The sequence below is a fragment of the Euleptes europaea genome, chromosome 3 (assembly GCF_029931775.1).
Source record: "Euleptes europaea isolate rEulEur1 chromosome 3, rEulEur1.hap1, whole genome shotgun sequence".
Classification (NCBI taxonomy): domain Eukaryota; kingdom Metazoa; phylum Chordata; class Lepidosauria; order Squamata; family Sphaerodactylidae; genus Euleptes; species Euleptes europaea.
In genome coordinates, this window is record NC_079314.1 from 21,013,064 (window position 1) to 21,039,804 (window position 26,741).

At 51.0% G+C, this 26,741-nt stretch overlaps 1 protein-coding gene across 1 annotated transcript in view; it reads left to right on the forward strand.

Annotated features, from left to right (window-relative positions):
* Positions 1-7,931: 7,931 nt before the first annotated feature.
* Positions 7,932-26,741, forward strand: part of SDC3 (syndecan 3) — a 124,960-nt gene continuing 106,150 nt past the window's right edge. The window contains exon 1 of the mRNA XM_056846422.1: positions 7,932-8,009. Within this exon, the coding sequence (XP_056702400.1) occupies positions 7,932-8,009 (78 nt within the window). The remainder of the gene's footprint in view (positions 8,010-26,741) is intronic.

Here is a 26,741-nt window from a genome sequence, read left to right on the forward strand (position 1 = left end):
GCTGCCCAATAGGGTTGCCAGCTCCGGGTTGGGAAATAGCTGGAGGTTTTGGAGGTGGAACCTGAGGAGGGTGGGGTTTGGGGAGAGGAGGGACTTCAGTGGGCTAGGGTTGCCTTCTTTAGTGGTCACTAACAAATTGCTACATGCTGATTATTTATTTCATAATGTTCAAGAGACCTGACCAAGATGCAAATGAATCTTGAAAGGTAAAGAGAAAAATAAGTTACTGAGAACGTTTTCTGGATTTTCACTCCCAATGCCTTATTTATTGTTTTTTTCCAGCATTTGTAGCCTGCCTTTCTGCCCTTGCTCGAGCCACCAAGGCAGCTAACAATTTAAAACATACACGTTAAAATCACATTTTAAAACCACTGCAGTCAATCCCCCCCCAACACATCATTTTTTTAAAAAAAAGAGTTAAAATACATACAAAACATCACAACAGCAAAATAAACATTTGTTAGGGAAGAGTGATCATTGAGGTAATGCCGAATGGAACAAGAAAGGCTTCACTGTCAGGTTTCACCTTAGTCTTCAGCTAGGGTTGCCAGCTCTGGGTTGGAAAATACCTGGAGATTTTGGGGGTGGAGCCTGGGGAGGGAAGGATTTGAGGAGGGAAGGAACCTCAGCGGGGGACAATGCCATGGAGTTTGGGGAGAGACCTCAGCAGGGTATATTGCCATAGAATTCACCCTCCAAAGCAGCCATTTTCTCCAGCGGAAGTGATCTCTGTCAACTGGAGACCAGTTGAAATTCTAGGAGATCTCCCGGCTTCACCTGGAGGTTGGCAACTGTAATGAGGTATAGTGCCATAGAGTCCACCCTGCAAGCCAGTTATTTTCTCCAGGGGAACTGACCTCTTTGGTCTAGAGATCCGTTTTCTTCATGTCGTCTGGTGTTGAGTTGCCATAGGGGTAGACAATCTCAAAACTCACAGAAGCGGAGGAGATTAAATTCAGGGCAGCTAAATTTCCATCAAAGGAATGCCCAGAATAGTTTGTCTGATCTATGTCTGATCTGCCATGCCTGGTGGAACCGACAGGTGAACTCACTCTAGACGGATATAAACACCTTACCAAAATATGTAATAGTCCTAAAGGGAAAGAAGAGGCCGCCGTTTCCTGCCATTCAGGGCAGGACAGGAACAAATCTTTAACCCTGAGGAACTCCAGCAACAGCCCAGGGCAGGACTCAGCGGATCCGACTAATTCTATCCAGGCGTTAGAAAACATTGGCTTACCAGACCATCTGGAGAACCAACTCAGTGAAAGTCTCATAGGGGTAGATCTCCAGGCTCCACCTGGAGGTTGGCAACCCTAGGCTTCACCTTAGTACCCCTAGGTTTGAATGAAGAGATTGACTGGACATGTATGGGGTAAAGATGCTTGTAGTATGAATCTATTGGGTACAGTACTTTCTGAGAGCATTTTGCTGCCTAGCTCCTTAATGTATTTTTGCGTGTGATTGGTGGAAAGCCTCCATTAGCTGATGCGACCTTAAATCCAGGTGGTGCTAATCACCATCTGGCATTTTTATTGCATTGTCTTACTCCTTAAAGCCGCACGGTGTAGTGGTTAAGAGCGGTGGTTTGGAGCAGTGGAGTCTGATCTGGAGAACAGGGTTCGATCCCCCACTCCTACAACATGAGCGGCGTAGGCTAATCTGGTGAACTGGGTTGGTTTCCCCACTCCTCCACATGAAGCCAGCTGGGTGACCTTGGGCAAGTTACAGCTCTGTTAGAGCTCTCTCAGCCCCACCTACCTCACAGGGTGTCTGTTGTGGGGAGGGGAAGGGAAGGTGATTGTAAGATGGTTTGAGTCTCCCTTAACTGGTAGAGAAAGTCGGCATATAAAAACCAAGTGGTCTTCTTCCTCCCCTTTTACTATATAAAGGGAGTAGGAATGGTGAGAGGCTTAAGAAGTATTGCCATTACTGGACATGATTTGACCTGATCAAGCCCTGAAAGGTAATTACTTCATAGGGTTCCTTCTCATATTGGCTTATTTTTTAGTTGGCTTATTATTATTGAATTTGCACAAAATTGACATGATGTTTTATGTATAATTTTAGGTACACGGGACTTGGGAAATAACATAATTCCTTTTTTTCCATAAAACAAGTATTTTTTGGGGGAAGTAATTTGCCTAAAAAACATTTTTGGATTTTTTTACAGGTTTTCAGAACATTTATAAGTCATGGTGTTGAGCTGAAACGGCATCATAACTTACAAAAAAGGTTCAGGGAGCTATTTTTTTTTTAACCATCAGCACAAAATGAATTTGATGAGCTACTAACAAACCAAGTCTGTAAAGAAATTATATTCCAAATAAAAACAAAACATTATTGAATGCTTGTTGATTGCACGCCAGACATATCGCATCGTGAGCAAATGTTCCGGATTGCGCAAAATGTGAAAATGGACAGCATTGTATCTATAGAATAGCGTTTCATAGACTTCATTGAAACCAAAGAAAATAACGGGAAGTGGATTAGCTGACGAGATAATAAGTAAGTTTGAAAAGGGTGGCATTGACCTCCAAACGGGGTTTGATAACGGAGCAAGCATGTGTCAAGATATTTACATATACAGTTCTCTTTATGTAAATGCTGGCCTCCCTAACCCTCACTCCTAAACCCCGCTGCTATTTATTTTGTCCCGCTATCAAACTAGGACTTCATCTTCACCTGCTCACCTAGTTGTACTGAAGTCCAAGCTCTGCTCACAACCTGAGTTTGATCCCGACGGAAGTCGGTTTCAGGTAGCCGCCTCAAGGTTGACTCAGCCTTCCATCCTCTTGAGATCGGTCAAATGAGTACCCAGCTTGCTGGGGGTAAAGGGAAGACAGCTGGGGAAGGCACTAGCAAACCACCCCCTAAACAAAGCCTGCCTAGTAAACGTCGGGATGTGATGTCACCCCATGGGTCAGGAATGACCCGGTGCTTTCACAGGGGACGTTTACCTTTTAACACCTAGTTGTAGTTTATGTTTTACACTCTAGAGGCGCCTTAGAAAATTTGGGATATTTTTTAATATGACTTTTATAGGGCTATTTTAAATGTTGTTTTATTGGTTTTATGGATTTAATGGGATATTAGATTCGTTGTAAGCCGCTCTGAGCCTGGTCTTGGCCGGGGAGAGCGGGGTAGGAAATCGAAATAATAAATAAATAAGAGAGTGTCCATCTTGAAGGAATTTTCCCACCGGAGCTAGTTTTTGCCTCTTACAGGTGCTGAGCACACTTCTAGACAACAAGTCCATCTCAAGCAGACCTAATTAGATCATATCCCATGGGAAGAGACAGGTCACTCATTCTCAGGAAGATACCATGAAGACAGCCCTATGATTGGTTGTGGGGGGTCAGCAGGTTACGGCCAGCGTTTCCCATAAGAGTAGCTAAGAGATGAATAGTTTAGTCCCTTCCTCTCCCTGCTGCCAGAAAGACATTTGTATTAAGCTCTGGAAACTTTATTCCTAGGTTTGCCAGGTCCCTCTTCGCTGCCGGTGGGAGGCTTTTGGGGCGGAGCCTGAGGAGGGTGGGGTTTGGGGAGGGGAGGGACTTCAACGCCATAGAGTCCAGTTGCCAAAGCGTCCATTTTCTCCAGGTGCACTGATCTCTGTTGGCTGAAGATCAGTTGTAATGGCAGGAGATCTCCAGCTAGTACCTGGAGGTTGACAACCTTATTTATGCCTATGCTGTGTTAGGACTTCAAGTAAGTAGTTAGCAAGCTACCTTTATTTTCTTTGCATCCCATCATCCATGAACTGTATGCCTTGTTTTAATACCTTTTCCCAATTTTCTCGAATAAAGCTCTTTTTAGCTTTTAATGGTGGGAGTTTACTGGTGCCAAACCCAGGTGAGATTGGTTCCATCACTGCCCCCATGGCTGGCCTGCTGTGATAGTATGTCAGGCATGGACAAAGGTGTCAGCGCAATCATTCTGCAAAAAATAAATTTCAAAATGTACGTTTTGTACCACGTTCCACTCATCATCTCAGTTTGGTCGGAGTACATGCAGCTTCTGTCAGTTAGTCTCTGGTTTCATTCTTTGGCACTGTACAAAAGAGATACACGTTTTGCTCATTCTTCCTCTCGCTGGGATATTTTAATGGATGTATTAAAAGCCTCACTCAGCATCACTGAGCCTAGGACCCTTCTGCACGCAAAGCAGAGAGCCTTATGCTAAGCCATGGCTGCACCTTAGACATTCAAGTTGGAATCCTGTTCATTTTCTTTAAAAAAAAAAATGCTTTCCTGGATGGTTCTGTGGAGTACACATGAACACATGAAGCTGCCTTCTGCTGAATCAGACCCCTGGTCCATCCAAGTCAGAATTGTCTACTCAGACTGGCAGCGGCTCTCCAGGGTCTCAGGCAGGGGTCTTTCGCATCACCTACTTGCCTAGTCCCTTTAACTGGAGATGCCAGGGATTGAACCTGGGACCTTCTGCATGCCGAGAAGATGCCCTACCACTGAGCCACAGCCCCTCCATTTCAGAGCCATTTCAGTATTTCAGAGCCATCCACAGGGACCTTTAAAACAGTTCAGCACACCTTCGATTCCCTCTTTCTCGCGCTGGAAAATCACAGGGCGCTTTATTGAGCTGAACTCTAGGGTCTAAGATACCGGCTGTGGCCACGTGGGGGTGCTGCACCCTCTCTTTCCCAAGGTCCCGAGCTGTCTCTTGCAGCAAAAAGCATTGTGGGGTTTCAACACTATTATTTGGGCTTTCCATGAACGAAAACCCACTTTGCCAGAGGGACGAACTGTTCTCTCTCTTACACACACGGGCTTCAGAGGGAGAGAAAAGGAAAACAGTAGGGGCCCAAAGGCTGTGAAATGAAGATTTACGATCAGACATTGCTCCGCAAAGCTGAAGAACATAAGAGCCCTGCAGACTGAGACCGGAGTTCCATTTACTCCTGCTTTCTGTTTCCCATGGCAGCCAATCGGATGCCCTTGGGTAGGTCCCAAAAGGGCATGAAGGCAGTAGCCCGTTCCTGCTGCAGTTTCTATGCAGTACTCAGAGGTACACTGCTTCTGAATGGGGAGGCTTTAGCTATCATGCTTAGTACTGATCAACAGGTCTCTCCTCCGTGTGTTTATCTAAAGCCATCTAAGCCAGTAATCCTCAGTGCATATAGTGGCTGTGAGTTCTACAAGTTAATTATGCATTTTGCGCTAAGAACTTCCTCTTGTCTCTCCGAAATGAATCCTTCACTGCAGTTCTTTGCATAGAAATGCCACAGATGTGATTTCTTTCACGTTGTGGTCTTTTGTCCCACTTTTTATGATCCCCCCATACCCATATGGCTATAGAAGAAGAGTTGAAGAAGAATTGGGTTTTATATGCTGATTTTCTCTACATTTTAAGGAGAACCAAACCTGCTTACAATCTCCTTCCCTTCCTCTTCCCACAACAGAGACCCTATGAGGTAGGTGGGGCTGAGAGAGTGTGACTGGCCCAAGGTCACCCAGCTGGCTTCATGTGGAGGAGTGGGGAAACCAACCCAGTTCACTAGATTAGAGTCTGCCACTCCTGTGGAGGAGTGGGGAATCAAACCCGGTTCTCCAGATCAGAGTCCACTGCTCTTAACCACTACACTACGCCGGCACTCCTTTAGGCTGCCGGTTGAAGGAAACACCCCGTGCCTCTGACAAAGAAGGCTCTAGTCCAGGGGTGGGAACCTTTTTTCTGCCAAGGGCCATTTGGATATTTATAATATCATTTGCAGGCCATACAAAATTATCAACTTAAAAATTAGCCTGCTGTATTCTTGGGCAGTCCTAGCAGCTCCATAGCTAATGACTCTTCTGCAAGGGGGGAAAAAGGTTTCATTTCTTGGCAAAACAAACTCATATCCGCCTTGAATAGAGGCTATTCCTGTCAGCGGGAGGGGGCGGATCACCAGTCTTAGATCCTTCTGAGCTAGAGATCTGCCAGGACCCATGAAGGGCCAGACCAAATGATTTTGCGGCCTTAAACGGCCCCCGGGCCTGATGTTCCCCACCCCTGCTCTAGTCCATGAAACCTTAAGCTACGATATATCCAAGAGCGAAGGTTCCACAAGGCTTTTTAGTTGAAAAAAGTCTCTGGGTCAGCTTCTCAAAGTGAGCTGGTCCCCGAAACCTAGAAACCAAAGTGAAAATAATGGTTCTCCTCAATCAGCTGCAACATGCGTTTCATGGCAGAGGGGTCGGAAAGTGGGTGTGAGGTGCTGGGAGGGAATAGACACAGCAAACTTTTCCAGCCCCAATTCCCCACTCCTCCCACATGAGCAGTGGACGCTAATCTAATAAACTGGGTTGGTTTCCCCATTCCTACCCATGAAGTCAGCTAGGTGATCTTGGGCTAGTCATGCTCTCTCAGCCCCACCTACCTCACAGGGTGTCTGCTGTGGGGAAGGGAAGGGAATTGTAAGCTGGTTTTATTCTTCCTTAAGTGGTAGATAGTCAGCATATAAAAACCAATTCTTCTTCTTCTTCTTCAACTTTCCCTAACATGATTGTCTTTTCCAGTGACTCTTGTCTTCTCATAATGTGACCAAAGTATGACAGCCTCAGTTTAGTCATTTTAGCTCCTAGCTCAGCCTTGATTTTCGCTTCTAGGGAGAATTCAGGCTTCATTTGATCTAGGTGCCCAATACCTGTTCTCGAACCCTCCCCCCCCCAACGCCCATGAGTTCACGAAGGTTGGAGGGCCCTGAAATATCTCGTTAATGCATACATTACACACACACACACAATGTGGATGTATTTGTACCTATGTACACACACGCACACACACAAGCGTGCCTCCACCTGTGAATTGCTCGGAGCCAAGGCGGGTGGCTAAGGGGCTGTGGCTCAGTGGTAGAGCATCTGCTCGGCATGCAGAAGGTCCCAGGTTCAATCCCTGCCACCTCCAGTTAAAGGGACCAGGCAAGTAGGTGATGGGAAAGACCTCTGCCTGAGACCCTGGAGAGCCATGAAGAGGGGCCATGGCTCAGTGGTAGAGCATCTGCTAGGCATGCAGAAGGTCCCAGGTTCAATCCCTGGCATCTCCAATTAAAAGGACCAGGCAGGTAGGTGATGTGAAAGACCTCCGCCTGAGACCTTGGAGAGCCGCTGCCGGTCTGAGTAGACAACACTGACTTGGATGGACCCCGGGTCTGATTTGGTAGAAGGCAGACTTCATGTTTGAGGAGGGGCCATGGCTCAGGGGCAGAGCCTCTGCTCGGCATGCAGAAGGCCCCAGGTTCAATCCCCGGCATCTCCAGTTAAAAGGAGCCGGCGAGGAGGTGATGGGAAAGACTTCTACCTGAGACCTCGGAGAGCCGCTGCCGGTCTGAGTAGACAAGGCTGACTTGGATGGACCTAGGAGGGTCTCCTTCAGGAGAAGGCAGCTTCATGTAGGCATGCAGAAGCCCCCCCCCCCGCGAGGACGCCCGAAGGGAGCGGAGCGGACGCTAGGGGGCGCCGCAGCCCTCCTCCCCGCCCCGCCGCCACTTCGCGGACGGCCGCGGCTGCCGAGCGCACGGTCCCTGCGCCCGGGTGGTGAGCGCGGCAGCCCGACGCCGGCTGGCTTGGCTCGGCTTGGCTGGCCCGGGAGAGAGAGAGAGAGGGAGGGAGGGAGGGAGAGAGGGAGGGGAAGCAGGCAGGAGGCCCGGCGAGCCCCCGCCGCCCTGGCCCGCCCCCCGCTCCTCCGGCGGCGGCGCCTCCCCGCCTCCCCTCCGCCGCCGCCGCGCCGGCCCCGCACAACCATCGCCAGCTGCAGGCGGGTGCGCGACGCCCCCTCCCGCCGCCGCTGCCGCTGCTGCCGCTGGTCCTCCCCTCTCGGCCGGCGGCGGGCTGCGGGCTGCAGCGGGAACAAAGGGAAGGCCTCCTCCACCGACCGACCGACGGACGGACGGACGGACGCCCCAAGGGGCTCGCCCAGCCCGCCGCCCCGAGATGCCGACGCCCCGCCGACGCCAGGCCGGGCTGCTGCTGCCGCTGCTGCTCCTCCTGCTGGCCGGACGCGCCGCCCTGGTAAGGGCCCCCCCCCTCCGGCCGCCGCTCCCCCCCTTCCATCCCTCCCTCTCTCCCTCTCCGGCGAGCTGGCGGAGGGCCCGGCCGGGGTCTCTCCCCTTGGAGGCCTCTCCTTGGATGCTCGGGGGCCCGTCCCTCCACGCCCCCCCCCCGGTCCGGTCGCTCCAGCCCCCCGTCTACTCCCCCCGCGCCCCCTGTCCAGGCCCTCCAGCCCCCCCCCCGTCCAGGCCCCGCGTCTAGTCACCCCACACTCCCCTGTGCAGCCCCTCCAGCCCCCCCTGTCCAGTCCCTCCGGCCCCCCGTCCAGGCCCCACCTCTAGTCCCCCCACACACTCTGTTCAGTCCCTCCAGCCCCCCCCGTCCATGCCCCATGTCTAGTCCCCACGCCCCCCCGTCCATGCCCCCTGTCCAGTCCCTCCAGCCCCCCCTGTCCAGTCCCTCCAGCCCCCCCTGTCCAGTCCCTCCAGCCCCCCGTCCATGCCCCATGTCTAGTCCCCCCACACCCCTTGTCCAGTCCCTCCAGCCCCCCCTGTCCAGTCCCTCCGGCCCCCCGTCCAGGCCCCACCTCTAGTCCCCCCATACATCCTGTTCAGTCCCTCCAGCCCCCCCCCCATCCATGCCCCATGTCTAGTCCCCCACGCCCCCCGTCCATGCCCCCTGTCCAGTCCCTCCAGCCCCCCCTGTCCAGTTCCTCCAGCCCCCCCGTCCATGCCCCATGTCTAGTCCCCCACGCCCCCGTCCATGCCCCCTGTCCAGTCCCTCCAGCCCCCCCTGTTCAGTCCCTCCAGCCCCCCCGTCCATGCCCCATGTCTAGTCCCCCACGCCCCCCCCGTCCATGCCCCCTGTCCAGTCCCTCCAGCCCCCCCTGTCCAGTCCCTCCAGCCCCCCCTGTCCAGTCCCTCCAGCCCCCCGTCCATGCCCCATGTCTAGTCCCCCCACACCCCTTGTCCAGTCCCTCCAGCCCCCCCTGTCCAGTCCCTCCAGCCCCCCCTGTCCAGTCCCTCCAGCCCCCCGTCCATTCCCCATGTCTAGTCCCCCACGCCCCCCGTCCAGTCCCTCCAGCCCCCCCGTCCATGCCGCATGTCTAGTGCCCCCACACCCCCTGTCCAGTCGCTCCAGCCCAGTCCCTCCAGCCCCCCCATCCAGGCCCCACATCTAGTCCCTCCACGCCCCCTGTCCAGTCCCTCCAGCCCCCCCCCCCATCCAGGCCCCGCGTCTAGTCCCTCCACACCCCCTGTCCAGTCCCTCCAGCCCCCCCATCCAGGCCCCACTTCTAGTCCCCCCACGCCCCCTGTTCAGTCCCTCCAGCCCCCCCCCCCGTCCAGGCCCCACATCTAGTCCCCCCACACCCCCTGTTCAGTCCCTCCAGCCCTCCATCTAGTCCCTCCAGGCCCCCGTCCGGCCCCTCCAGCCCCCCCGTCTAGTCCCCCAACCCCCGTCCAGTCTCTCCAGGCCCCCCCTCCAGTCTCTCAGGTGCGGGTCTTGGTTTGATAACCAGTGTCTTCCCGGAGGGGGGCGGGCAGGCAGGATTCAGCCTCCGGGGGGAATGCTTTTCTCCCCCCCCCCCCCCGTTGCTGACCTGCAGGTTCACTCACTAGGAAATCTGATGGTGCGCTGGCTTGCATGTGAGGTTCACATCTTCCTCCTGAGCAGGCAGGGCTCGGGTGGGAGGCCCCGCTATGGGGGGTGTTTACTCCTGGGTAAAATGCGCCTCTGGGAGCAGGCTTAGCCGGAGGCTAGGCTCTCTCTGCTCGGTGGAGGCTTACTCCTAGTTTAACCCCCCCCCCCCAACGAGTAAGATATTGGCCTGGTCTTAAGCATATATACTCGGTTGGAGATTTGTGGGGCTGGCTCCCGTGCAAATGTCTGCAGGGTTTGCAAATGCAAAAGTCTGGGCCGAGCGTGTGGGTATGCGCGACCCCCCCTTCCATTAATCTCTGCAGCGCTTGCCATCTTCCGCGCATTGTTCCCCCTCCTCCTGGCTTTGTAACGCCCGCCCGGTCTGTGCTCCCCCACTCGCCTTGGGGCAGAGGTGGGTTTGGGGGTGGGGTGGGGACAGCCCTGGCTTTTGGATGTCGTTTGAAGGTCGGCTGGGGGAAACGGGTGACACAAATGCTCCCCCCCCCGCCCCAATCCTGTCCTCTCTGGACTTCCGTGCAGGCTGGAGGGAGGTGTGTGTACACACACATATATGTACATCTGTAGGTACATGCTGTGCTATCAGACTTGTTGGCTCGGGAGCTGCAGAGAACCGCTGAGGCGGAGGACAGGGGCGTGGAGCCGATTCTCTGGGAGCCGTCGCCGATGCTTTTCCGCTAAGCCCTTTTCTGCTTTCTGCTGGGGGGGGGGGAGGGCTGGCCCTGCAGACAGCATATTAATGCCCCTGAGCCGATTCTTCCCCGAGGCTGCGTCCCCTGGGATTGCCGGACGACCCCCTGCCTGGAGAGACCCTTGGCCGTTCTTACAGCCGACGGTGGAGATTGGAGGTGGCAGGGAAATGGGGGGAGCATGGCTTGGGCGTTGAGATGCTCAGCGCACCCTCGGGGTCAGGGAGGTGAGCTGTGTGCTCCTGCGTGGAGCTAATGCCAGTCTGAGCCCTTTGAAATCGAGGAGAGAGCTGCAAACATCATTCCACTAAATCTTTTGCAAATGTCATTTCCAGCGAGGTCTCCTTTGTTGCTCACCTTGTGAGCTGGTTCTCTGGGCCCTGTAGGGGGCCGTGGCCTTGTGGCAGAGCATCTCGTAGGCGTGCAGAAGGTCCCAGGTTCAATCCCCGGCGTCTCCAGTTGAGAAGATCAGGGAGAATTTGATGGGAAAGACCTGGGCCTGAGACCCTGGAGAGCCTGAGTAAACTGTACTGGCCTTGGTGGACCGATGGTCTGACTTGGTATAAGGCGGCTTCATGTGTTGAGGAGGGGCTGTGACTTAGTGGAAGAGTCTTGGCTTTGCGTGCAGAAGGTCCCGGGTTCGATCCCCGGCATCTCCAGTTAAAAGGCTCAAGGTAGTAGGTGACAGGAAAGACCTCTGCTAGCAAACCTAGAGCAGGGGTGTCAAACATAAGGTCCGCGGGCCGGATCCGGTCCCTCGAGAGCTCTTATCTGGCCCACAAGCCAGCCGAACCAGCCGCACCCACCCACCCACTCTCGATCTGGGATGGCCTGGCCCGACCCAATGACATTTATGTCGTATCCAGCCCCTTCTAACAATCAAGTTTGGCACCCCTGCCCTAGACCAAAGCTTCTTAAATTGTGGGTCGCAACCGTAACTGAATGTGGGGGTCGTGAAAAATTTGGCAACAGTAACAGGTTTCTGAATTGTTTTAAAATAAATTTCTTTATGACTATCAGTAAGTGTTTGATTTGTATACCTATTTTATATAGCTATATACCCAGGGTCGTATAAAAATTTCTCAGGCAAAAAGGAGTTGCTAGTGGAAAAAGTTTAAGAAGCCCTGCCCTAGATAGTCACTGCCAGGCTGAGTAGAAAGTACGACCTTGATGGAGTAATGATCAGAAGGCTGTATAAGACAGCTGTGGATGGGTGGAAGTAGGTTAATGGGCCTTCCTGATGGCGCCTGTCAACCTAGGGTTTAGGAGCCACTGAGGCTGGCTTGTTTGGTGGTGGCCAGCCCCTTTCCTGCCGCTGTTTAGCCAAAGATCAGCAGAGTTGATGTGTCACTGATGGGATCAAAGATCAAAACGCCCACCATTTCTAATGGGGAAAAAAAATCTTTAAATGAATGCAAAAAGGGTTCCATCTCAGCAGGTGCCTCTAGAGAGAAGAAGAAGAGTTGGTTTTTATATGCCAACTTTCTCTCCCACTTAAGGAAGAATCAAACCGGCTTACAATCACCTTCCCCTCCCCACAACAGACACCTTGGGAGGTAGGTGGGGCTGAGAGAGCTGTGACTAGCCACGGTCAACCAGCTGGCTTCATGTGTAGGAGTGGGGAAACAAATCCACCAGATTAGCCTCCGCCGCTCATGTGGAGGAGTGGGGAATCAAACCCAGTTCTCCAGATCAGAGTCCACTGCTCCAAACCACTGCTCTTAACCACTACACCATGCTGGCTCTCTCCGTGTTAAAGGCTGAAATGTCTTGGATCCAAATTATGATGAGCTTGCCGGCAGTGGGGTGTGGTTCCGGGCACCTGAGCTGGCTGAAATTGGGGGTTACTCGTTCAAGGTCTTTCTTAACTGCAATCCCCCCCCAAGTTATAAAGCTTCCTCCTGTAGGATGTGGTCTGATTGGTGCCATCTTTATGCGCCTTCTGTGTAATTTGAAAACACATCTGTTCTGAGAAACCTTTGCAAATACCAAAAGACACCTTGAGGTTTGAATGTTTATTAATTTTTTTCCTACAATGGTGTTCTGTCGGATTCGACTGATCGCTGTATCCTGAGTTTGTACCCGAGCATGCCCATGCTGGCCCATTCAAGGCATCTGTTCTGTGTGCTCTACCTAATGAAGTGAGGTGGGCATAAAATAGACACGGGGCTTTGTCAGTGGTGGCACCTGTGTTGTGCCATTCGCTCCCTACCAAAGCCTGTCTGGTACCATGTTTGTTTCTTGTAAGGCATCAGGCGGCAACATTTTTATTCTTCCATGCATTTCGTACCCCCATTCAGTTTTTATCTACGATGTGTATCTATAGTCTTGTAGCTTGGTAGGTTTTTAAGTGTTCTTTTTTTATTCTGATGTGAGTGACTGCTGGGCGGCTCCTCTTATTTGAAGGGGTTTCTTTTGCCTTCTGTTTGGCTGGGGTAGTGTTATTACTAAGGGACAGTGTTTGAAAGACGCTGGCAATCTTGCTTTTAAGCCACCCCCCTTGCAATTTTGCCGGGCAGCAGCCTGAATGACCCTGACTAAGCCATAGTTAGAACTTGGATGAGAAATCAAAGAAGACTGGGGTTGCTATTTATTTTATTTACAGAATTTGTATTCTGACTTTCTGCCCTTACAAGGGCCATCATGGCGAATATGTAGAGGAAGACAACAGCCAAACACCTCTGTTCCTCTCTTGCCTTGAAAACCTTATGGTCTTGGGATTGCCATGAGTCGGTTGCGACTTGACAACACACAGTTGTTCCTCCTCCTCCTCCTCTTCCTCCTCCACCTCTTTCTTTCTTTCTTTCTTTCTTTCTTTCTTTCTTTCTTTCTTTCTTTCTTTCTTTCTTTCTTTCTTTCTTTCTTTCTTTCTTTCTTTCTTTCTTTCTTTCTTTCTTTCTTTCTTTCTCCTCCTCCTCCTCCTCCTCTTCTTCCCTCTTCTTCCCTCTTCTTCCCTCTTCTTCCCTCTTCTTCCCTCTTCTTTTTCTTCTTCTTCTTCAAATAAAATGTTTGTCTGTTAACAAAAAGGTGAGAGATCAGTTTCCTAAATAAATAAGGTTGAAGGGAGAGAGGGATGAGCAAAGAGCTTTGTTGTCGCTCTGAGGAGGGCATCTTGATCTTGGGTGATTCCCACCGGCTGCTCAGGGAGGCGGGACTAAAACTGTCACTTCCTGTCTCCCAGGTGGGAATCTCCTAATCCTAGATACTCTCCGAGCTAAGAAGAATGACAAGAAGGAATCTAATAAACATAGAACATTAAAAAGAACAGGTTTGAAAAGGATCTTGGGGTCTTAGTAGACCAAACACTGAACATGAGTCAGCAGTGTGATGCGGTAGCTAAAAAGGCAAATGCAGTCTTGGGCTGCATCAACAGAAGTATAGTGTCCAGATCACGCGAAATGATGGTATCACTTTACTCCGCTCTGGTTAGACCTCACCTAGAGTACTGTGTTCAGTTTTGGGCACCACAATTTAAGAAAGATGTAGACAAGCTGGAACGTGTCCAGAGGAGGGCAACAAAGATGGTGAGGAGTCTGGAGACCAAGTCCTATGAGGAAAGGTTGAAGGAGCTGGGTATGCTTAGCCTGAAGAGGAGAAGACTGAGAGGGGATATGATAACCATGTTCAATTACTTGAGGGGCTGTCATATAGAGGATGGTGCCGAGTTGTTTTCTGTTGCCCAAGAAGGTTGGACCAGAACCAACGGGTTGAAATTAAAAGAGTTTCCCTCTAGACATTAGGAAGAATTTTCTAACAGTTAGAACGGTTCCTCAGTGAAATAGGCTTCCTCGGGAGGTGGTAGGCTCTCCTTCCCTGGAGGTTTTTCAGCAGAGTCTAGATGGCCATCTGTCAGCAATGCTGATTCTATGACCTTAAGCAGATGATGAGAGGGAGGGTAACATGGCTATCTTCTGGCCACTGGGAGTGTGGGGGGGAGGTAGTTGTGAATTTCCTGCATTGTGCAGGGGGTTGGACTTGATGACCCTGGTGGTCCCTTCCAGCTCTATGATTCTGCTCTGTTCTATTCTAGGTGAAAAACACAGTCATGGTGCAAAGTGTGTTAGCAACAACTGGTAAGAAAAGTGAACTGGTTTTTGGGAAGGATAAGGAAATAGCCTTCCCTTGGTACTTGGAACAAAATCATTTGTAGTGCTGGATGTACTCTACATGCTTATTGCCTTTGCTGGACATTGGAGGTCTTTTTTTGGGGTGGGCGGGCAAGATTCCCTCCTTACCTCAGAGCAGAAGGAATTCTCACGGTTAAGTATCCAAGGTTCCGTTCTCGCTCTGAGGAGGAGGGCATCTTGATCTTGGGACTTCCAAAATCAGTGTCCCTCCATCCGGTGGGAGCTAATTATCATCCACAGCATCCTACAGGCAGCACTCTGCGCCCAAAGGCCACATCGGCTGATGAGAGCAAGTTGATCTTGTAATGCCTGAAAAAGGTCGAAATGGAAGACCATGTGGCTGCCTAAATGTAAATTTAAACAGTAAGCCCACATAAATTGCATGGATATAGAAATAGAATCATAGAGTTGGAACCACCAGGGTCATCTAGTCCAACCCCCTGCACTATGCAGGAAATTCACAGCTACCTCCCCCCAAATTCCCAGTGACCCCTACTCCATGCCTAGGAGATGGCCAAGATGCCCTCCCTCTCATGACCTCCCTAAGGTCATAGAATCAGCATTGCTGACAGATGGCCATCAAACCTCTTCTTAAAAACCTCCACAGAAAAAGAGCTCACCACCTCCCGAGGAAGCCTGTTCCACTGAGGAACCGCTCTAACGGTTAGACAATTCTTTCTAATGTCTAGACAGAAACTCTTTTGATTATGTTTTATAGTGATATGTTTTGTTTGTGTATTGATATGAAATGTTTAAAAAATTAAAAAAATGCCCTCCTTCCCTCAGAGCAGACGAAACCCTCATGGTAAGTATACCATGTTCCTTTCTCTCTGCATTTTTGGTGGGGTGGTGGTGGTAGTAGAGGTAGTGCACACAGGGGTTAATTGCCCCCACCCCCAGCAGTCTTTCCCAGCGGCTTCTTGTCTGCCCTCAACATTCCCTCCCTCGCAGAGGTCACTAAGCAGCCCCTTGACTGCCCTCAACATTCCCTCCCTTGCAGAGGTCATGCTCAGATTTCTGCTGGGCTGTTGAGGGTTTCCCCCCTCTCTTTACTTCATTTATACTCTTTCTCCCCAGCCAGGGCCCCAAAGGCGGTTGTTCTGTCATGTTAAAATTTACAACGATAGATTGTTCGGCATACCTGGGACATCATCTCCTGTGTATGCCGGAACTTCATCGAGGGATGGCCCCAGTAGGTCACCGTGTTTCCTATTGAATAGCATACAGATAGATGGTTGGCACCCTGCTTTCAAAATGTTATGGGAACCTGTTGGGCCTTGAGGAATGTGGGAAGCTGCAGGGAGACGTTTGAGAGGTGTGTCTATTCCCCCCTCCCCATTCCTTATAAGTTCTCCAGAGGATGTTTGCCCATAAACAACTGTCTGTGAAACCATATTTTTTCCCCCTTGAAGAAAGTTTCTCCTGCATTTTGTATGAGAAGACGGCAGTTTTTCACGGATGCCCGCCGGCTTTTGGTCCCTTCGCTCTTCACCTTCCTATCTCTAGTTTAAAAAAAGGTAAAGGTAAAGGTCCCCTGTGCAAGCACCGGGTCATTCCTGACCCATGGGGTGACGTCACATCCCGATGTTTACTAGGCAGACTTTGTTTACAGGGTGGTTTGCCAGTGCCTTCCCCAGTCATCTTCCCTTGACCCCCAGCAAGCTGGGTACTCATTTGACCGACCTCAGAAGGATGGAAGGCTGAGTCGACCTTGAGCCGGCTACCTGAAACCGACTTCCGTCGGGATCAAACTCAGGTCGTGAGCAGAGCTTTTGACTGCAGTACTGCAGCTTAACACTCTACGCCACGGGGCTCCTTCTCTAGTTTCAGGGGCTCTTATTTTGGAAAAAAAAAATTCCACAGCGAGGTAGCTGTAACAGGCCTCTGCCCTGACGGATGGTTTGTTTTAAACACCCGCCGTCGCGCTGCATATTTGAATGCCGACTTGGCCTCTGGTTAGTTTTCACGGTTGGTTTGGGAAATCTTGTTTTACTGTTGGGGGAATTTTGTAAACCATCTTAGGTGCTAATTGATCCAGGCAGGAAGGGCATTTGTTGCAGGCCCTCAATTAAATAAATGTTGTTAGAACTGAGGGTTCTGCATCTCAGACTGGGATAAAAGAACATAAGAACGGCCATGCTGGATCAGACCAAGGCCCATCAAGTCCATCAGTCTGTTCACACCGTGGCCAACCAGGTGCCTCTAGGTAGCCCACAAACAAGACGACTGCAGCAGCATTTATCCTGCCTGTGTTCCAAAGCACCTAATATAACAGGCATGCTCCTCTGATCCTGGAGAGAACAGGTATGCATCATAGCTAGTATCCATTTTGACCAGTAGCCATGGACAGCCCTCTCCTCCATGAACATGTCCACTCCCCTCTTCAAGCCTTCCAAGTTGGCAGACATCACCACATCCTGGGGCAAGGAGTTCCACAATTTAACTATGGGTTGTGTGAAGAAATACTTCCTTTTATCTGTTTTGAATCTCCCATCCTCCAGCTTCAGCAGATGAACCCATGTCCTAGTATTGTGAGAGAGGGAGAAAAGCTTCTCCTTGCCCACTCTCTCCATACCATGCATAATTTTATAGACCTCTGTCATGTCTCCCCTTAACTGCCTTCTTTCCAAGCTAAACATCCCTATATAGATGGAAGTGGGTGCTCATTTGAAATGGCCTCAGCACAAAATTCTAGAGCAGGGGCCCATGGCTAAGGGAGGTCACATAACCCCACTTTGCTACCGTATATCACAACCCCCTCTAGAAGCATCCTTTTTTAAAGGTGCCATTTGTAGAATTTGTAGGTGCACCAAACAAAGCTTTTCTGCTTGTGGATACAGCTGTGTGAAGGGGGCTTGTTCTTTGGTGGGAGCGAGGCTTTCGCTCCTTTGGGTGAGCCTGGAGGCAAATCTGTCAGCAATGCTGATTCTGTGACCGTAGGCAGATCGTGAGAGGGAGGGCGTCTTGGCCATCTTCTGGGCATGGAGTATGGGTCACTGGGTGTGTGTGTGGGGGAGAGGTAGTTTGGAATTTCCTGCATTGTGCTGGGGGTTGGACTAGATGACCCTGGTGGTCCCTTCCAACTCTATGATGCTATGAAAGCGTCGGAATCAAAAAGGTACAGTGTGTGTTGGATTAGGGTCTGGGAGACCCCAGTTCAGATCTCCACTGTGCCATGGTGAAGCTTGCTGAGGGACCTTTGGGCTGTTGCTTCTGTCTTTACCTCATGAGGCTGTGGGGAAGAGAGAACCTTCTGCACTGTTCTGACCTCCGTGGTGGGCAAAGTGGGATAAAAATGTAATAGGTGACTAGGACTCCCCTTGGACCCTGTGCTCTATGTTTGCTGCTGTGAGAGCCCGCGTGGTGTAGTGGTTAAGAGCGGCGGACTCTAATCTGGAGAACTGGGTTTGATTCCCCACTTCTCCCCATGAAGCCTGTTGGGTGACTCTGGGCCAGTCACAGTTCTCTCAGAATTCTCTCAGCCTCACCTACCTCACAAGGGATCTGTTGTGGGGAGAGGAAGGGATTGTGACTGTAAACCGCTTTGAGACTCCTTACGGTAGAGAAAAGCAGGGTATGAAAACCAACTCTTCTTTTTCTGATGCCCCGCTCCTCCCCATGAGCAGTGGACTCTAATCTGGGGAACCAGGTTTGATTCCCCACTCCTCCAGCTGGGTGACCTTGGGCTAGTCACACTCTCTCAGCCCCACCTACCTCACAGGATATCTGTTGTGAGGAGGGGGAGGTGAATGTAAGCCACTTTGAGACTCCTTAAAGGTAGAGAAAATGGGGGTATAAAAACCAACTTTTCTGCTACTGTCACTTAACTCTTGTCCCCTTTTATATGTATGATCTACTGCCTGCTGTTAGGATTGCCAACTCCTAGTTGGAAATTCTGGAGATTTGGGGGTGGAGCCTGGGGAGGAAGAGAGGGACCTCCGTGGGGTATAATGCCATAGAGTCCACCCTCCCAAGCAGCCCTTTTCTCCAGGGAAACTCATATCTATACTCTGGAGATCAGTTATACTTCTGGGAGATCTCCAGGTTCCATCTGGAGGTTGGCAACCCTACCCTACCTCCAACATGCCAACGCCTTTCCAGCGTGGTTTAGTGGTTAAACTGTCAGACTAGGATCTGGGAAACCCAGGCTCAAATCCCTACTCTGTCATGGAAGCTTGCTGGGTGACCTTGGGCCAGTCACACACTCTCGGACCAACCTACCTCACAGGATTGTTGTGAGGACGAAACGGAGGAGAGGAGCACGATGTAAGCCTCTTCGGGTCACCCTTAGGGAGAATGGCAGGATATAAAGAATGCAAATAAATGTGTCGTGCCTGAAACGCACAAGGTCAGAACGACACATATAACCCCATGTTCTGCTCAAAGCATTTTGAGAAACATTTATAACCCACCCCCCATCTCTCCAGTTCCACGACCTTCCTCTCGTGTTGATACCCTCTCCGCGTCACTTTCCCCTAGACCTGCTTCCGCTTTCTGGGGTTAATTTTGGGTCCTGCTAACTTGGCACTGTTTTGGGCCGCGTCAGCTATCTGCTAGTGACGATAAACTGTGTGAGAAGGGTGAGTGACCCTCCTGGAGCGTACCCCTGCTGAGCAAGCGAGAGCCGTTTGTGCAAGTGTTTCTCCCACAACATGCGCCTATAGCGGAGAGCGGTGCAAAGTTCACCCGTAGCCTCTGGGGCCTTTGCTTTAAGCTCCATGTTGTCGGTTTGCTGCAGCAGACTTGGGGTGGGTGGGACTGTTTTGGGGTTGGAATTCTAGAAGAAGAGCTGGTTTTTTTCTATGCCGACTTTCTCTACCACTTAAGGAAGAATCAAACCGGCTTACAATCGCCTTCCCCACAACAGACACAGGGTTAGGTGGGGCTAAGAGAGTGTGACTAGCCCAAGGTCAACCAGCTGGCTTCATGTGGAGGAGTGGGGAAACAAATCCAGTTCCCCAGATTAGCCTCCGCCGCTCGTATGGAGGAGTGGGGAATCAACCCCGGTTCTCCAGATCAGAGTCCACCGCTCCAAACCACCGCTCTTAACCGCTATACCACGCTGGCTCTCTAGTGGTTGGATCCTCAGTTGCCATTCTTTCGGTCAGCTGTTTGGCGTGCTGACTCGAGTTTCCATTTGTGGAGGAGGGGAGGGTGATATCTGGCCATTTTCCCTCCCTCTCTAGATCCCCATTTTGCCCCCCCCCCCCGTTTATTGACATGGAGAGGTCCAGTTTTGGGAGGCACGGAAGGTTACAGTGGGAAGTGGGAAAGTTTGAGTGTGGCATTGCTTAGGATCCAAGTCTGGGTGCTTAATTTGGCCCCAGAAAGCAGTTTGAGGTGTGTGTTTGCCTTTTCCCGAGCCAGAAATGTCCCCAACTTGCTATTAAGTAGGAAAGGTGCCATGGGGGGGACACCCAGTTGACTTGGCTTTCCTCCACTTGTGATTTCTCAGGTGGTGCATAGAGACCACATGGTCAGGCGTTCGTGTGGGCTGGGTTCACACACATCTTCTACGGAGCCAGATTATCCTGGAGTTTTCTGCTCTGACTGGCAGCTTCAGCATTCTTGGGCAGCCTTGCTAAGTGAGTTCCTTCTAACTGAAGTGCCCATGTTTTGAACCCAGCCCTCCCTCCCTTACTCTGCCACTGAGTAACAGTCCCTTCCCATAGGAAAACTATCTTCCTGATGGGCACATACACATGAAGCTGCCTTATACTGAATCAGACCCTTGGTCCATCAAGTCAGTATTCTCTACTCTGATTGGCAGCTGCTCTCCAGGGTCTCAGGCAGGGGTCATTCACATCACCTACTTGCCTAGTCCCTTTAACTGGAGATGCCGAGGATTGAACCTGGGACCTTCTGGATGCCAAGCAGATGCTCTACCACGGAGCCATGGCCCCTCCCCATGGATATTGCCATTTGTCCACCCCAGGACTGCAAAGCCACTCCTGAGGGGCTGTGGCTCAGTGGTAGAGCATCTGCTTGGCATGCAGAAGGTCCCAGGTTCAATCCCCGGCATCTCCAGTTAAAGGGACTAGGCAAGTAGGTGATGTGAAAGACCTCTGCCTGAGACCCTGGAGAGCCGTTGCCGGTCTAAGTGGAAAATACTGACTTTGTTGGACCAAGGAGGGTCTGATTCAGCAGAAGGCAGCTTCATGTGTTCATGTGACTGGTTGCGTTCCTTGGGGCTGTGATGGCCGTTCGGTGCTGCGCAGCTGTGAGTTCCAGTCATGCTCTCCTCATCCTTGGTGGGTGAGGGAAAGCCAGTGAAGGGCCTTGCAATCCAGGGTTGTCTGAACCCGACCTTTTGGAAGATGCGGTTTCCCTCCCATTTCAGCCATTTCCAAGTGCCACACTTAACCCCACCATGCGCTGTATGCAGTGATCCTCATGGTGATTGAATCCATTGATTTGTGCTGCTTGTGCTGGAGTGGTTGCTGCCAAAGGCTTTGTGTACGTGTCTGGGAATTAAGTGGTAACAAGTGCCCGTGAAGTGCTCTGGATTCGGCAGGGCTACTCTTTAGTCAATCCTTTTCGGCCTTTACAACATTGCCGTCTTTTTCTTTGTTCTGATGGTTGCAGAAGTGTACACATGAACTCACATGAAACTGCCTTATACTCAATGAGACCCTTGGTCCATCCAAGTCAGTATTGTCTGGGCAGTCTGGCAGCGGCTCTCCAGGGTCTCAGGCAGGGGTCTTTCACATTGCCTACTTGCCTAGTTCCTTTAACTGGAGATGCCAGGGATTGAACCTGGGACCTTCTGCATGCCAAGCAGATGCTCTACCACTGAATCATGGCTCCTTGCAAAAGTATTTGAGCACATGAAGCTGTCTTATACTGAATCAGAACCTTGGTCAATCAAAGTCAGTATTGTCTACTCAGACTGGCAGCAGCTCTCCAGGGTCTCAGGCAGAGGTCTTTCACATCACCTACTTGCCTAGTCCCTTTAGCTGGAGATGCCGGGGGTTGAACCTGGGACCTTCTGCATGCCAAGCAGATGCTCTACCACTGAGCCACAGCCCCTCTCCAAGTAGCTGCATCCAGGTTTTCTTCTTTTGGGGTGTTCATAAGCCTGTCGAAGCCTGGGCCTTGGACTCCCCTCCCAAAAAACCCCCACATCTTGGATCTCGAGGCTTTCAGTTTCAGGGTGGAAAGAAAATCAATCGTTGGCTGCTCTTCCGTGGGTGTTCTCACCCTTCCCTGGCAGTTTCGTATCGACTGCTGTTATAGGGAAGGTTTCTGCTGGCTCATATCCCTGGCCCAAGTTTTGATTTTGTTGTGAAGGGTTGTGAAGGCGTTGGTACGAGCACAATGTAATTGGCATTTCAGAGGATATGCCAGAAAAAACGGGTCTCTTTGCCTCCCCACTTCCAGTCTGTGGCTGATAATACATAGGACTGAGCATGTCGCACAGGTTTGCGACACACTATGTAGGGGCTTCTATCTCTGTGTGTTAAGCGCTCTCAAGTCGCTTCCGACTCATGGCGACACTATGAATCGATGTCCTCCAAAATGTCCTTTCTTCAACACCCTTGCTCAGGTCTTGCAAATTGAGGGCTGTGGCTTCCTTTATTGAGTCAATCCATCTCTTGTTGGGTCTTCCTCTTTGTTATACTGCCTCTCCCTCCCTCTGACCCAAATAAAGTATTTTTAAATTAAAAAACAAACAAAAACGATTTCCCCTACATATGTTAATCTGAGATCTTTTAACTGAAATGCTGGGGATTGTGCTAGCCTCGGCGGTACATATACTAAAATTGGAATGATAACAGAGAAGTTTAGCATGGCCAATGCCGGGGATTGAACCTGGGACCTTTTACTACCATGGCATAGGTCTTGTTTTATATGAATCTGCCTCTTATCAAATGAAGCTTATTAGTCCATCTGGCACAGGACTGTTTACTCTGGCTAGGGGCAGCTCTCTAAGGTTTCAGTAGGGGTGCCAAGTCCCTCTTTGCCACCGGCAGGAGGTTTTTGGAGTGGAACCTGAGGAGGGCGGGGTTTGGGGAGAGGAGGGACTTCTGTGCCATAGAGTCCAATTGCCAAAGCAGCCATTTTCTCCAGGCGAACTGATCTCTATCGGCTGGAGATCAGTTGTAATAGCTGGAGATATCCAGCCACCACCTGGAGGGTGGCGACCCTACCTTAAAGGTAGAGAAAACCTGGAGGTTGGCAACCCTAGGCTTCAGACAGGCAGAAAAATGTCTTTCCCAGGATCTGCTACTTGAAATGCTTTAACTGGGGCCTTCTGTGCATGATCTGTGACTGAACAATGGCTTTCCTTAAAAAAAAAAAATCTGGAGGAACAACCATCTCCTCTTCTTTCTCCCTTCAAATGCACCTTGCTTGTCTGCCCAAACTTGAGTGTGACTTATCAGAAGACAGTTCTCAGGGTGGTGTCAGGTATGAAACTGCCAAATGTCTTAAAAAGGGCTTTGAGGATACTGAATAGGGTTGCCAGGTCCCTCTTTGCCACCAACAGGAGATTTTTGGGGGGCAGAGGCTGAGGAGGGAGGGGTTTGGGGAAGGGAGGGACTTAAATGCCGTAGAGTCCAATTGCTAAAGCTGCCATTTTCTCCAGGGGAACTGATCTCTGTTGGCTGGAGCTCAGTTGTAATAGCAGGAGATCTCCCCCTAGTACCTGGAGGTTGGCAACCCTAGGAAGAAGGTGGCTACAGACTGCATAGGCCGAATGTGCTTCATAGGGGACAAGACTGTTTCTGTCCTGCTGCGAGCGGGTTGACATTATTTTTAACAGCCCTGTCTCTCTGCCAACAAACTGAGTGTTCTTGCAGTTTCCAAACGCATTACTTTTTCTAAGCAGCTTTCCTGGCCTTTTCTCCATAAATGGTTATTAGAATTAAAATAAACCAGTGGGCTTCATAGGGAACTGGGAAAAACAACCCGGCCTCCCTACATGAAGAGCCTCCCTGGGCATGTAAGAAAGAGCCACGAGAGCCAAACACTGACCCAACCTTTCCTGCCCTTCCTCTCATGATCTGCCTATGTTCACAGAATCAGCATTGCAGAAGCTAGATGGCCATCTGTCAGCAAGGCTGATTCTGTAAACTTAGGCAAATCACGAGAGGGAGGGCAGGAAGGGTTGCATCAGGGCTCGGCTCTCATGGCCCTTTCTTATATGCCCAGGGTAATGCCGATCGCTACTTCGGGGTCAGGAAGCAATTTTCCTCCAGGCCTGATTAGCCAGGAATCCTGGAGGGTTTTTTTTTTGCCATCTACTGGGCATGGAGCAGGGGTCACTGGGCGTGAGGAGGGAGAGGTACTGTGAATTTCCTACACTGTGCAGGGGGTTGGACGCGGGATGTCAAACGCAAGGCCCGTGGGCCAGATGTGGCCCCTTGAGGCCTCTTATCCGGCCAGCAGAGGCAGCCAGCCCCTCACTCTCAATCTGGGCTGGCGAGGCATGGCCTGGCCCGACCAAGTGACATTTATGTCACATCTGGCACTCGAAATAATTGAGTATGGCACACGTGGACTAGATGACCCTGGAGGTCCCTTCCAACTCTATGTTTGTATGATTCTAAGTCGCCATGGCTCAGTGGTAGAGCATCTGCTTGGCATGCAGAAGGCACCAGGTTCAATCCCCAGCATCTCCGGTTAAAAGAGACTAGGCAGGTAGGTGATGTGAAAGAGCCCCGCCTGAGACCCTGGAGAGCCGCTGCCAGTCTGAGTAGGCAATACTGAAGAGTCCTGAAGCCCTGAAGAGTCTCAAGCCTGTTCTTGCCTGGGACATCAAAAATGTCCCTGTGAGGTACGTGGGGCTGAGAGAGTGTGACTAGCCCAAGGTCACCCAGCTGGCTTCATGTGGAGGAGTGGGGAAACCAACCCGGTTCACCAGATTAGCCTCCGCTACTCATGTGGCGGTGTGGGGAATCAAACCTGGTTCTCCAGATTAAAGTCCACCACTCCAAACCACTGCTCTTAATGAGTACACTAGATTGGTATGTGGGGGGGGGGAATGGTTAAATCTTAGTAATGATTTAACCTCCCCTTTCCCTCCACACTTCAGTCCCCTGACTTGTGTGGTTATTGGTCCGTTCAGGTTCCATAACGTCTGGAACCAGCTTTCCCAGGGTTTGAATAGGCTCCTGGGGAACGGGAATGCAGGGAAGATCCATGACCATTGGCACTTTTACACTGACAAACTGCTGGATCCAACCCGTTATTTCCCCCCAAATATATGAGAGATGATCTTTCTGTGTGGAGGAGGGTGTTTACAGGGGAGAGGGGGAACCTTCTAGCATGTGATTCCACACATGGTGATGTTTCTTCTGCATACTCATACTGTCTCAAGAACTACTTGCTTTGGAATGAACCTGTTGAACATTGTTATTGGTGGCTGCTCTCCAGTCTCTCTATGTTAAGTTAGGTAGATGGTTCCTGGAGGGAAGATCTCAGTGGTAGCACATGTCTTACAGAATACCTTTCCTGGTCATGTTCTCCTGATATGGTTGCATTACTGTCCTGTAGGTCACAGGTGAAGTCTGCCCTGTTTCCCCTCCTGTGCATCTTATTAACATCATGCATTTTTACAGCCTATTCCTGAGAATTAGGCCGAAGGTTCTTTGGAGGCGGCGTGACCTCGCCGCCAGCGTAAGTGCGTGTAATCGCACAATTACACACACTTATGCTGGCGGCGAGGCCAGTCCCGCCGGCGGCCAAGCGCCGTGGGACTGCGCCTCGCCCCTATGCCGGCATGGCCTCTCCGCGGCGCAGGCCACAGCGTAGAGAGGCCGCACCGGCACAGGGGGGGCATTCTGGGGGCCGGCCATGGGGAGGAGCTGCCGGTTAGGTGGCTTCCTATCCCAGTTCGCCGCGGTACGCTGGTGCCGGGAATGGTGGTGCTGCGCCTGCTTTTTAGCAGGCGCAGCCTCGCTGTTTTCAATGGGGCTTTTGGCCCCGTTAAAAACAAAAAAAGTCGCGAAATGGCTTTTTTTGTTCCTGCAGCGTGCGCAAATTGGTTTAGGAAGTGGCGCCGCTGCGCCGACTCCGGACGCCGACTCCCGCTGACACCGGACACCGACTTTTCAGGAATGGACTGTTAGTGTTCAGTTGTTAGCCATTTTTAGCTGGGTATACAAGCCCTGTGTGGGCTAAATCCTTTTAAATTATGACATAGTTCAAAAGCAAAGCAGCATCTCCCTCAGCAGGAAGTTCAAGGTGGGACGCACAGTCTCCCCATCCCACCATTTCATGCTCGCAACAACCCTATGAGATAGTTTAAGATGAGAGAGATTGTCTTGTCCAAGGTCATTGAGGGAACCTTGTGGTTGACTGAGGATGTAGACCCGAGTCTCCTCTGTTTTAGCCTGATTCTCTGAACTCTTCCACTCGAAGAGTCTAGTTCGACTTCTTTGATTGTTCCAGGAAACATCTCAGTTCCTCAACCAGTAATTTCCCCATCAATCGGCAGAATTGTAACTTCTGGTTCAGCAGACAGCCTGACTTTGATGACGCTTCCAATATCCTCAAGCCTTACTTCAAACAAAGCCACAAATTTCTGGGACAGCCAAGGCGAAGGTCATGCTGGTTGCTGATATCTAATAAAATATGAATATATGCCAGGCGTGTATTAATGTGGATTGGCATCATTTGTCATTAAGGTTATTGCCTCATACAGAAGTGGTGGAGAAGTCAGGTCAGATCTGCTTCTCCAGACCTTCTCCGGCCCTCTTTTTCCTTGACCTGAGTATAGCTTCTAAACTTACTATTCCCAGCATGGTGCTCATGGGCAATATGGAACCCACTAGTATGTTTCCTGGTGCCTGTTACCTTTCCCCCAAAATCACCTCTTTCTCAAAACAAAGCCTTCCTCTATTCCACTGGAGTGAGAGATGCTTCAGGTTTGACAAGGTTGAGGATCCCTGCTGTAAGTACTGGGGGTGGGTATGTGAGAAATGCTTCCACCTTTCTCCCCACCAAGAACCTGCATATGGGGTAGAGGATATTTCTCCGTCTCCCTCTCCAACCCCATTTGGTTTTGTGTCAGAGGATATATTGGAAACCTGTTACTCCACCCCTAACGCTTACAGGGCAGGGTTAAAAGGAGGAAGAAGAAGAGTTGGTTTTTGTATGCCGACTTTCTCTACCACTTGAGGGAGACTCAAACCGGCTTACAATCACCTTCCCTTCCCCTCCCCACAACAGACGCCCTGTGAGTTAGGTGAGGCTGAGAGAGTGTGACTTGCCCAAGGTCACCCAGCTGGCTTCATGTGTAGGAGCGGGGAAACAAATCCTGCTCACCAGATTAG